At 39.0% G+C, this 12,949-nt stretch overlaps 1 protein-coding gene across 2 annotated transcripts in view; it reads right to left on the bottom strand.

Annotated features, from left to right (window-relative positions):
• The window catches only part of MAPK14 (mitogen-activated protein kinase 14), a 75,328-nt gene that overhangs the window by 35,838 nt on the left and 26,541 nt on the right, over nucleotides 1-12,949 (bottom strand). For both annotated transcript variants that reach the window (XM_019985720.2, XM_019985719.2), the window contains exons 2-3: nucleotides 12,342-12,471; nucleotides 6,866-6,924 (exon numbers count right to left, since the gene is read on the bottom strand). In XM_019985720.2, coding sequence (XP_019841279.1) covers nucleotides 6,866-6,924; nucleotides 12,342-12,471 — 189 coding nt within the window. The remainder of the gene's footprint in view (nucleotides 1-6,865; nucleotides 6,925-12,341; nucleotides 12,472-12,949) is intronic.

Raw genomic sequence — 12,949 nt, 5'->3', positions numbered from 1 at the left:
CCAGACTCTTCTAATGTAAGGGGTAAAAGCACCAGCAGCCAGGCAGGCAGCTTAGCCAGTTTATTTCACAACAAACTACTCTCCTCATTTGACATGGAGATTACTGAAAGGTGCCCCCTACATTACCTCCAACAAACAAACCAGACTCAAAATATTACCGTATGGTCTATATTCCAGGATAAAACAAAAAAGTTAGTCAAAAGAGAATGCACTGGGCATGAATTCAGACAACTAGATTGCCAACGAGTCATAAACTAGAAAGCACAAGGTTATTCATTCGTTCAACTGCTCCATGAACAAATCCTTATTGTCGAGCACTGGGAGTATTAATAGTGGAAAAGATACAGAATTTAGATAGGAGGAAGGCCTATATACACATGTAATAGAGCATGATTAGAACTATAAAAGGGGGCATCAAGGAGCTGGAGAACACACAGGGGAGGGCTACAACTCAGGATTATGAAGCAATTAATTAGGGAAAGTTTTCTTGAGGGTCTCAAACTAAAAGCCAGACCTTGAAGCTGCTTTACCTTTTTCAACAGCTAATCTGAGAAAAAGAGGGCATCTTACTGATTGTATCAGACAAAAATGGAACGGTATTTTCTTAAAGGATGTATAATTTGTTTAGATTTCAAAGGTGAGTCTGTGACAACACCTACATGCTTTACCAACTCTCTATGCTCATTTTAGCAGACCTCTCTGATAAGGATATAAATTTCAAATATAACTGTTAATACAGATAACTCATTCATCTTTCTCCCAGGTTGCTTCTGTTCTTGTATTACCTATCTTGAGCACTCAACCTATTTTCAAAGAATAAGTATTTCTGTAAGTTCAAGCCACTGGGCTAGGAATTTCTTTCAGTGATGGAGGAAAGCACTATTTCCAAGCCAACAATGCCAATCAGTCAAATTAGGAAAACAACTCTCCTCTGCTACACACATACACACACATACAAAATCAGAATTTAGTAACAATTTTTATTCAAGTACAAAAGAAAAATTAAGGGTTATCTACTCCTTTAATTGTCTCCATTTCACAGAAATCTCTTTTTTCTGTATAATTTACACATTTCCTTCTTTGACTATCTGGAATATACTTCAAGCTCTACATAAAATCCTTACTCATCTGTTTCTTCAAATACAGTTATTACCTTCTTTAGAGGTTTTCCTCCACTAAGGTTCTCTCATAGTCTGAGATCACTTAATACCCTGTACACTGCTATGACATGGCCAATTTGACTTTGTCCTTTTAAGTTATTGTAGGTAAGCATTTAATGCTTCATCTTATTAATGAGACCATATGCAACTAAAGGCCTTTAGTTTTGACATCGTGTCTATTCAAGAAGGGTCAGCAAATATCCAAATAATAGAGCTCCGATCAATAAAAATGTAGTTAGAAATAGAGCCAAAAAGAATTAAGATATGTACAATTTTATTTGTGGTATTAAATAATTCAGTTCATCTCTCTCAACTTCTGAAAATTTATAACTACCAAAGACTGAACAAGAAAGAAAATAAACTCCCTGCTCTAATAATAGAACTTACAAGCTAGAGGGAGAAGACAGAGAATAACGAACACATGATGATAAAATTTGCTAAGAACAAGCAGCATAAGGAGTAGGCCCCGACAGTGTAGTATTTCAGCTAGGATGGTGAGGGGGAAAAAAGCTTCTGATGAAATGACCTTTCATAGAGTCTTGAAGGAAATGAAGGAGCCAGTCATGTGGATATGTGGGGAGAGTGTTTCAAGTCAACACTAGAAAGCCGGGCAAAGGTCCTACCGAGAATGTGGATGTCTGTATTCAGGGAAGAATAGAGAAGCCAGAGCGGCTGGAATGGAGAGAGTGAGTGGGGAAAGTACTGGGTGAGGTCAGAGAGTGTACAGGAGCAAAAATCATGCAGGATCTTTCAGAACCTCCAGCCTCTATTTTGTTTGGTCATTTAAACTGCTCTTCTCTCCAATTAACAAGAGTCTCAATCTATCATCAAGGATCATGTCTATTTTATTTGCTACATTCTCCAGAGAATGAATACTTAAATATAAATCTAGAAATGTCCTTTACCTATTCAGTATAATCAGCAACTTTTACACTGATATAAAAGGCTGCACCTAGTAGTTGAGCAATCATGGCTAAATAAACTAGGTAATTATCTGTCCATTGGCTTTCACTAAAACAATGGCTGCTGACTGACCCTGTTATAGGTCTTCTGCTAAATCACAGTAGAATCGAAAATCTCACTTCCACACCTTTTCACTAAGAGAGATAAGGAACTGTAACAAGGGGAGTAACAAACCCTGGATGGGAAGCTGTAAAATAAGGGGGGGAATGGCAGAAAATAGTATGCAAAGACTTGGCTATTTCAAGATTCTGGGTTTCTATTGGCAAGTAAATATATGCAGAATGCATATACAGGGCTTCCCTTGTGGCTCAGACGGTAAAGAGTCTGCCTACAATGCGGGAGACCCGGGTTCGATCTCTGGGTCAGGAAGATCCCCTGGAGAAGGAAATGGCTAAACCCACTCCAGCATTCTTGCCTGGAAAATCCCATGGATGGAGGAGCCTGGTGGGCTACAGTCCATAAGGTCATAAAGAGTTGGACACAACTGAGTGACTTCACTAAGGCATATGCATGCCACCTCCTGCCAAATATTACCATCAAGAAGCAAACAGAAATGTCCAAATGATATCTAATCATTAAAAATATCTAGCTATATCTTATAAAATTTTGTAATCTGTACAACCACATCACATGGCAGTCAAGAACAACTTGGTGGACTCATCTTCTAACTCCACATTTTCCAAACACCAGGTCTATCAGATTCCGTGACTGAACATCGCTTCTAACGATCAGAACTCACCACCTATTTATTATTCCCTTCTCAAAAGTATAGTCTTACAGATGAAGGTATGTGGGGTGCCTAAATAACTAGAAATTTAAAATTCAGTAAAAAGTTGAATATGCAGATGACACCACCCTTATGGTAGAAAGTGAAGAGGAACTAAAAAGCCTCTTGATGAAAGTGCAAGAGGAGAGTGAAAAAGTTGGCTTAAAGCTCAACATTCAGAAAATAAAGATCATGGCATCTGGTCCTATCACTTTGTGGGAAATAGATGGGGAAACAGTGGAAACAGTGTCAGACTTTATTTTTCTGGGCTCCAAAATCACAGCAGATGGTGACTGCAGCCATGAAATTAAAAGACGCTTACTCCTTGGAAGAAAAGTTATGACCAACCTAGATAGCATATTCAAAAGCAGAGACATTGCTTTGCCAACAAAGGTCCGTCTAGTCAAGGCTATGGTTTTTCCAGTGGTCATGTATGGATGTGAGAGTTGGACTATGAAGAAGGCTGAGCGCCGAAGAATTGATGCTTTTGAACTGTGGTGCTGGAGAAGACTCTTGAGAGTTCCTTGGACTGCAAGGAGATCCAACCAGTCCATTTTGAAGGAGATCAGCCCTGGGATTTCTTTGGAAGGAATGATGCTAAAGCTGAAACTCCAGTACTTTGGCCACCTCATGTGAAGAGTTGACTCACTGGAAAAGACTCTGATGCTGGGAGGGATTGGGGGCAGGAGGAGAAGGGGACGAGAGAGGATGAGATGGCTGGATGGCATCACCGACTCGATGTACGTGAGTCTGAGTGAACTCTGGGAGTTGGTGATGGACAGGGAGGCCTGGCGTGCTACGATTCATGGGGTCGCAAAGAGTCGAACACGATTGAGCGACTGAACTGAACTGAACTGAACAAGTTGAAGTGTATGATAAATGTAAAGTGCTAACTGAAATGTAAAGGGACAAATACACATAACACAAGATTTAAAGCCAACTATAAATATGCAAAATAGAGATTTTAATTAGCACAGAAAATTCTTGTTCAAAATTACTGTCTGCTCTAAACACAGCAGCCTGCAGAATCATTTGAGCCTCAGTCTTCGTTTACGCTATTTTAATGTGCATTTGAATGCATTTAGGAAGTGCAGGTACTGTGTTGCATAACACTGAGCCTACGATATACCAGTTTTCTCAAAGTATTTAAATTTGCACACTCTGCAACTGTCAGTGAAGATGTTTGACCTCCTGTGCAAATTCCAAAATGACTTTGGAAAACACTGAAATAACCACAGTCTTAAAAGAGCACTAATTTTTTTCTCAGTGATACATACATCATAAAAAGATAACAATGAAACATTTCCCAAAAGATATCCTTTAGGTTCATCATTATATTTTCACGGATTCTCTGGGATTGAAAACACTTCAGAAGTGAACCCCCCCAATTTTCATCCTTTTACAGACATTAACTGGGACCCAAAGAGGCAAAGTGACCTGTCCAAGGTCTTATAGCCAACTGTTAAACTGGTTCCAAAAGTGTCTTTAACTTATTTCCCCAACAAGATTGTGATTTCATCAGGGAAAAGACCAGTGTTTCTGATTATCCTGAGCCCTGTTCTAACACTCAACACACAGTACTGAGATTTGCCCCCGACAGGTGAACTAAGATCTTGTTTATAAAGAATCATGACCCAAATCACACAGTGTTGTATTGCAGTTATATCTCAATAAAGCTGGAAATTAATAAGTAAATAGAACCTAGCTCCCGTTAAGTAGAAAGAATACATTCCTGCTTGGTGTTTGTTGAATGAATGAAGAAATAAATGCAACTTCTGTTCAATGGGTATGCTTGTAGTCAATGGGCCTTCAAAAGGATAAAAGAGCCAACAGGCCCTACAATGGATAAAACTTAACCTCTCAAAGACACAAGCCTTATATGCTTGTTGACACAGGGAAAACAGGCTCGTAATCCACTTTCATATGCCTGAGAGAGGCAAAATACAGCATTAGCCCAGGTCAACAAATCAATTCCTTTCTTAAAAAAAGAAAAAAGTCAATCCTCATCACACCTAACATTTTGAGCTAGAGCTCAATCCTGATTCAAATGTTTTCCAAGTATATTATTAATACTTTAGCAATTTTTCCACACGTAGAATATAAAAAAATCATCATTCCTAGGGCAGTGAGAATATACTGTAACATATTATAATGGTATGACATTATACATTTGTCTAAATCCATAGAACGTACAATACTAAGAGTGACTCCTACAATAAACTATGAACTCTGGGTAATTATGATGCATCAAATAGCTTCATTCTTGGTTAAAAAAAAAAAATATATATATATATATATACACATATATCATTCTTGTTGAATGATGTTGATAATGGGGAAAGCTCTCAATTTTGTGGTAAACTTAAAGCTGCTCTAAAAAATTAATTCCTCAAAAAAGTAAAAATTAATTAATGTAAAGGAAAAAAAAAAAGCAGTTGCAATATTCTCTTCTCCAAGCACAGTCTACAGCAGGACTCAATAACTTGCAACACACATGCCCCTGCCAGGGTAGCACCCAGTAAGGAGGCTTTATAGTAATGTCAAGCAGGGCTCAGGAAGCACAGATGTTCTTAGTTATTATCTTTTTTTCCCTTCCTTTGCTCGAGTCTCAAACTTTCATCAGCAGGATCAAGGTTAATGTGGGTGGGAGTTCTTGCACTTAGACCAGACTCCCCTTTTCTCACCGTCTACTCTCAGTCATATCACATGCCTTAAACTAACCTCAAGTGGTGGGAAATTTTTTGTTACCTTTCCTCCTTCTCTATTTAATATTCTACATTTCTTTTCCCCTTTCATTAGACAGAACACACAAGCTCAAACATAGTATATCTCCCCCACCTGCCAAGCTTGCTCTCTGGGAAATGGGCACTTGGCCTAGGATAAGGGAAGGAGAAACTGAACTCAGGATGGGTGGAGTTAAGTTCATCCCTGGCGTCAACAGAGAGTAGAGGCTGTGGAAGGGCAGCCAGGGTCTGCAATTTCTCACAACAGTCATCCTTTCCAGAAATACCAAAATTTCAATAGGACAAAACATGTAACTCTGAATTCGAGGTGTTCCTTCTCTTGTATGGTATAGCCTATCTGTGAATCGGGGACCAGAGGGAGGTATGCTAATTCAGATTTCGGGAAAGGAACAACAGAGAACTCACACAGGAGCAACTCCCACAACACCTTCTGGACTCTACTGTGCACTCACACATGTGCAACCTGGGCGTGTGAGAGCACTACTGCCCCACGCGAGGGCCCTCTTGCCAGTGCCGTCAGGAGCCAGTGAGTAAACGCTCCCATCTGAGCCGCATTCCATACAGCTTTCTACAAGACCTTGGTAATTTTCATCCCAGTTGCCCACAATGGTGACCAACTTAATAACGTATTCTCATAGCAGCTTTCTCTCCTTCCCGGTTTCATTTTCCCTAGACCCTGACTACTGGTTCCCAAGAATCTCAGGCCCTGCTTTCCAGGTGTTCCAGGCTAAGGCAACAGAGGTGGTCACAAAACTGGGGCAATCAGCACTATCTATCAGCTGTCTAAACTCGTGACGCTGGCCCCTTGTCCCTGAACAGAAATCCAATACTTCAAAGATCAGCATGTATTTCCCATAGGATAAAAGAAATGGAAGAAACCATATGGAACGGGGCTCCACTACATTTCCTGATGTAAACATACCCTTTTAAAAGCTAGGACAGACAATTTGAGAATAAAAATCATGCTAAAAACTCCCTATACTCTTCTCCGTGGAACTCTTGCCAGAACCCACCACTGTCTCTCCAAATAGGGAACAACGTGCCTGAGATGGTGAAAATACGAATATATACCACCCAAATGCACTCTTCTGTATCCATCCCCCATCCCCCAGAAGAGTTGGGTGACAGGAATAAAGAATCTAAATCTAATACTGCAAAGTGGTTCAAGAGTAAAAATGGGCTGGTAATCGTCAAACTCTAGCTGAGAAGGCAAACACAGAAGATTTACTCACACATCATTGAATTCCTCCAGAGACCTTGCAGGTGTGAAAACATCCAACAGACCAATTACCTGTGAGAAAACATAAAAATCAAACAGCAAATAAATATTGAACTTATCCACCATTTATTTTAATAGGAAATAATTCCTATTAAATCCTGCTCCTAGTTCAGTAACGTCACATCCTCATATACTTAATGACTCCAATTCATGTTTTACCCAAATTATACTTTTGCCTCTTATTTGTCAAACATCACTTTTCATAATAAACCATTAAAATCTTCATGTCTTTAGAATTTAGTCACGTATAGCCATTAGCTTATCAGGAAGCAAAAAGATTTAGGACTCAACTTACACAGGCACTAATAGTTTAACGATTAACAGAAAAAAGTTGTGCTTTTACAACTGTTGCTATAGTATCATTTTTCTTTTTAAAATAGTATTATTCAATGAAAATTACTATATAATCTTCAAAACTGACATTTTAAAGCCCCAATATATCCTCTCAGTATAGTCTTGGTACTATTCTTATAACATTCTAAATATTAAGATCATTTTTTTATTTTTTAAAAATTTATTTATTGGGACTTCCCTGATGGTCCAGTGGTTAAGAATCTGCCTTTCAATGCAGGGACTTGGGTTCATTCCCTGCGTGGGGAACTAAGATTCCATGTGCTATGGGGCAACTGAGCCCTGGAGCCACAGCAAAAGATCCCGCATGCCTCAGTGAAGATCCTGCCTCAACTAAGGCCCAATGCAGCCAAATAAATAAATATATATATTTTAAATTAATGTATTTACTTTGGCTGCCCTGGGTCTTCATTGCTGCAGGTGGGCTTTCTCCAGCTGCAGCAAGCGGGGGTTACTCTTCGCGGCAGTACCTGGGCTTCTCCCTGCAGCGGATTCTCCTGTTGCAGACCAACAAGAAGCCCTCGAGCCCTCAGGCTGCAGCAGCTGTGGCTCGCAGGCTGCAGATTGAGGACTCAGAAGTTGTGATGCATGTGCGTTGTTGCCTCGCGGCATGTGGAATCTTCCCTGCTCAGGGATGAAACCCATGTCCTCTGCATCAGCAGCCAGATTCTTAACTACTGGAGCACCAGGGGAAGTCCCAGGGTAATTCCCTTAATCAGTATCAGGTATTTAGATCAGACTATAAAAATGGAAGGAAAAAAAAAAGCTAACTTTACACAAAGAAAAAACAAAGAGCTACTTTAATACTCAGTAACCCACTGTCTTTGAGCAGTTTTTCTGCTCATGGATTTATGCTGATTAATCCGCTAGAGATGGAACAGGCTACCCACCCCAGTATTCTTGGGATTCCCTGGTAGCTCAGCAGGTGAAGAATCCGCCTGCAATGCAGGAGACCTGGGTTCGATCCCTGGGTTGGGAAGATCCCCTGGAGAAGGGAACGGCTACCCACTCCGGTATTCTGGCCTGGAGAATTCCATGGACTATATAGTCCATGGGGTCACAAAGAGTTGGACACGACTGAGTGACTTTCACTCATTCAATCCACACTTACCATACCCCTCTTCCCCAGTTCCTCCTGAAACCCAGACGACTCATTTCTACAAAGCTAGGCACTAAGAAGGCAAGCAAGACACACAATTCACGTGTAATATGCCCAGCAAGATTTAAGAGTATCTGGAAGTGAAACAAACAAAAGCTAAATGGCCTTCATGAAAACTGACCCATAACAGCTCTAAAAGTAAAATATGCTAACACTCAAAATATTATCATGAAAAAGAGCCTTCTAATCAGAAAGTTATGCCATTCAACCAAATACCAATTTTTAAAACTAATTTCAATTACAAACTGAACCCAAAAGGGAAACAAACCAAAAAATTGCCCTGGAAAGCCTTTGCATCTTTTTCCAAAGGAAAGATGGTTATCAATCATCTTCTTATTCAGACAACCGTATATAAGAAAACCAAAATTATCTACAATAGTACTATCCATTATCACTAATATTTTGAGATACTTCGATTTTTCTGATGTACATAAATTAAACTGGAGTAATACTATGTATAATTTTATACCCTGCCTTGTCATTTAACATATGACTATTCTCATGTCCTCAATTGTTTTTCAATCGGGTTTCCCTGGTGGCTCAGTGATAAAGAACCCACCTGCCAATGCCAGAAACATGGGTTTGATCCTTGATCCAGCACGATCCCACATACTGTGGAACAACTAAAACCATCAATTGTTCAATACTCAGCCGTCTTTATGGTCCAACTCTCACACTCGTTGTGGGCTTTCCTGGTGGTTCAGTGGTAAAGAATCCGACCTCCTATGCAGGAGATGCAGGTTCGATTCCTGGGTCAGGAAGATCTCCTGGAGAAGGAAATGGCAACCTACTCCAGTATTCTTGCCCAGGAAATCCCATGGACAGAGGAGCCTGACGGGCTGCAGTCTATGGGGTCGTAAAAGAGTCAGACAAAACTTAGCAACTAGACTCACACCCTTACAGGACTTCAGGAAAAATCATAGCTTTGACGATACAAACCTTTGTCTGCAAAGTTATATCTCTGCTTTTTAATATGCTGTCTAGCTTTGTCTAATGAGCAAGTGTCTTTTAATTTCATGGCTGCAGTCACCATCTGCAGTGATTTTGGAGCCCAAGAAAATAAAATCTGACATTTTTTCCACAACTATTTGCCATGAAGTGATGGGACTAGATGCCATGATCTTGGTTTTTTGAAAGCTGAGTTTTAAGCCAGCTTTTTCACTCTCCTCTTTCACCCTAATCAAGAGGCTCTTTAGTTCCTCTTCGTTTTGTGTCATTAGAGTGGTGTATCATTTGCATATCTGAGGTTGTTGATATTTCTCCTGGCAATCTTGATTTCAGCTTGTGATTCATCCAGCCTGGCATTTCACATGATGTACTCTGCATATAAGTTAAATAAGCAGGGTAACAATATACAGCCTTGACGTACTCCTATCCCAATTTTGAACCAGTCTGTTGCTCCATGTCCAGTTCTAACTGTTGCTTCTTGACCTGCATATAGGTTTCTCAGAAAACAGGTAAGGTGGTTTAGTACTCCCATTTCTTTAAGAATTTTCCAGAGCTTGTTGTGATCCACAAAGTCAAAGGCTTTAGTGTAGTCAATGAAGCAGATGTTTTTCTGGAATTCCCTTGCTTTTCTATGATCCAATGGCTGTTGGTAACTTGATCTCTGGTTCCTCTTCCTTTTCTAAATCCAGCTTGTACATCTGGAAGTTCTTGATTCATATACTGCTGAAGCCTACTTGAAGGATTTTGAACATTACTTTGCCAGTATGTGAAATGAGCACAATTGTACAGTAGTCTGAGCATTCTTTGGCATTGCCCTTCTTTTGGATTGTATGAAAACTGACCTTTTCCAGTCCTGTGGCCACTGTTGAGTTTTCCAAATTTGTTGGCATACTCAGTGCAGCACTTTAACAGCATCATCTTTTAGGATTTTAAATAGCTCAGCTGGGATTCCATCACCTCCACTAGTTTTGTTCGTACTAATGTTTCCCAAGGCCCACCTGACTTCAAGCCCAGGATGTCCGGGTCTAGGTGAGTGACCACACCATCGTGGTTATCCATCATTAAGACCTTTTTTTAATAGTTCTTCTGTGTATTCTTGCCACCTCTTCGTTTCTACAAACACTGCTGCTGCTAAGTCGCTTTAGTCATGTCCGACTCTGTGCGACCCCACAGACCGCAGCCCACCAGGCTCTCCTGTCCCTGGGATTCTCCAGGCAAGAACACTGGAGTGGGTTGCCATTTCCTTCTCCATTCTACAAACACAGAATGGGCCAAATGTAACCAGCCCAATATCATATAAGACACATTTCAAAGGATCTCAGAACAGAAAATTAAAATAGAAAATACTAAATAAGGTTGTTTTAGTGATCATTAGAAAAGCCAAGGCATGGATTCAGATAACCCAAAATAATTTTTTGCCATAAACACTGGCTTAAAATGACCATGAAATAAAGCAGAACAATAAATTATAGTGCTGGTAATCTTCTAAAACTAGACGTTCTTAAATTAGCATAGGCAACAGCAGTGGGATCCTGGGGCCTCTTGGAGGTGCTTTGGGGTTCCATAAATGTTTGGCTTGCATTCCATTTTCAAAGTATTCTTTATATTTAAAAAGCTATGACAGTGTCTCTGTCACATTTATTAATGTGTAATGAAAAACAACATGCATAATCAACTGTGTTAAAAACCATATGTAAACCCATCAGTTAAGCTGCCAGGCCACCTTGATTTTATGCAGACTTCGGAATGAAGCTTCTCCAGCCAGCTCTTTCCACATATTTCAACTTCTTATAAACATGTCACTGATTAGGAAGGCTGCAGCTCTGCACTGAACTTTTTAAAAATTCAAGTTTGCACATGAATGCTCATATAAAATTACACCGAGGAAAGGAAGTTGTCTGTGGAAAAGGGGACTTTCTCAATAGTATGCAATTAAAACATGAAAATAAATAAGAAGAATCCATAATCCAACTCCAAATTTAAGTGACCATGCTCTCAATTTAGAAGAAATCTGCACTTTGTGAAACAAATGTATTTTGATACATTTTTCTTACTCTGAAGACAAAAAAATTCAATAATTGAAACAGAAAAAAGTCTGAATAGCCAGGTAATTTCTAGATTGTGATTTTTTTTCTACACAGTAACCATCAATCGGGTCAAATGATTCTAAAATCTCTAAGGCCATTGTTTCTATAATGCTACAAATTTTACAATTCCTTTCATACAGCAATCACATAAATCTTTTTAAACTTGATTTTGAAATGGAAAATAAGTGTCCTCAGTCAATTGTTTTTTTTCCACTTTCCTCTAATAATCCAATTGCATTCATTTATTTCTGCTATTAGGATTTATAAACCCTCCTATGCAGGATGGCATTGTTTTCAAATTTCCAAACTGACAGCAAAGAAAACATTATATTTAACTTAAACAATGTCTGTGTCACATTTATTAAAATACCTGAATCTGGAAAGGCCGTCTTTTGAAGATTCAGAGGAAAAATTATAATATTAAATTATCTAGAAAATAATACCTATTTAGTGAACCTAAGGCACTCTTCCTCAAACTTCTCCACTGAAAACACCCACAACACCACAAAATACCATGGATTCCCATACTCTGATAATACAGTCTTAAGTAAAACAAGAATACAAAACTTCTTTGTAGTACTTTCTCTTTAAAATCCTTGTGAATTTTGCTTTATCTCATAATACTCATTTTTATTTAAAAAATTTTTTTATAGGCTTTCCCTGTAAAAAGCTTTAACTAATACCCAAACTCCAGGAAGATGTACCAATTTCATCCCAAGTCTTTCAGTAGCTACGTGACATAATGCAGTGGCCTCTAACACCCCAGTACAAGGATGGTCCAAAGTTTAATGTACTCTAATGCATTTCCATTTGTAGTAATTAAAACACAACTCTTCTAGTCTATTAAACAGCAGAATTTATTCTGCCTTGAATTAATAACTTACATTTTCATGCTTCATATGTTTAAGTAACCGCAGTTCTCTGTAGGTTCTTTTGGCATGAATAATGGACTGAAATGGTCTGGATAGCTTCTTCACTGCGACACGTAACCCAGTTTTTGTGTCAAAAGCAGCACTAAGGGAAAAAAACAAAAAATTCATCATTAAATGTTCTCTAAATATATCAAAATTAGTATTTATAAGGCTATTTGATTTCTAAATTAAATGGGCTTATAATAAAATACAAAATAACTATGAAAATAAAACTTAAAATGACCTATAATCCCACTATGCAAAGTAATGTTAATCATTTTTGGTGTTTCCTTGTTTTTTTTTTTTTTCTATGCATCTAAATCAAGGATCAGCAGACTTTTTCCGTGAAGGGCTAGAGAGTATTTTAAACTTTGTGAGGCATAGGGTCTCTGTCTCAACAACTCAACTCCATGGTTGGAACTGGAAAGCAGCCGATAATAAATTTTTAAATGGATGTGGCTGTGTCCCAATAACACAAAAATAGGCAGCCACCTGATCTAGATGAGCCAACAGATTGGGACAAAGAGCTGGATTCCGTCCATCTCCTTGGCCGAGGCCTCACTGTCTCTTTGCCACCAAAT

The sequence above is a fragment of the Bos indicus genome, chromosome 23, assembly GCF_029378745.1.
Source record: "Bos indicus isolate NIAB-ARS_2022 breed Sahiwal x Tharparkar chromosome 23, NIAB-ARS_B.indTharparkar_mat_pri_1.0, whole genome shotgun sequence".
Lineage (NCBI taxonomy): Eukaryota > Metazoa > Chordata > Mammalia > Artiodactyla > Bovidae > Bos > Bos indicus.
This window is presented reverse-complemented; position numbering and strand designations above follow the sequence as displayed.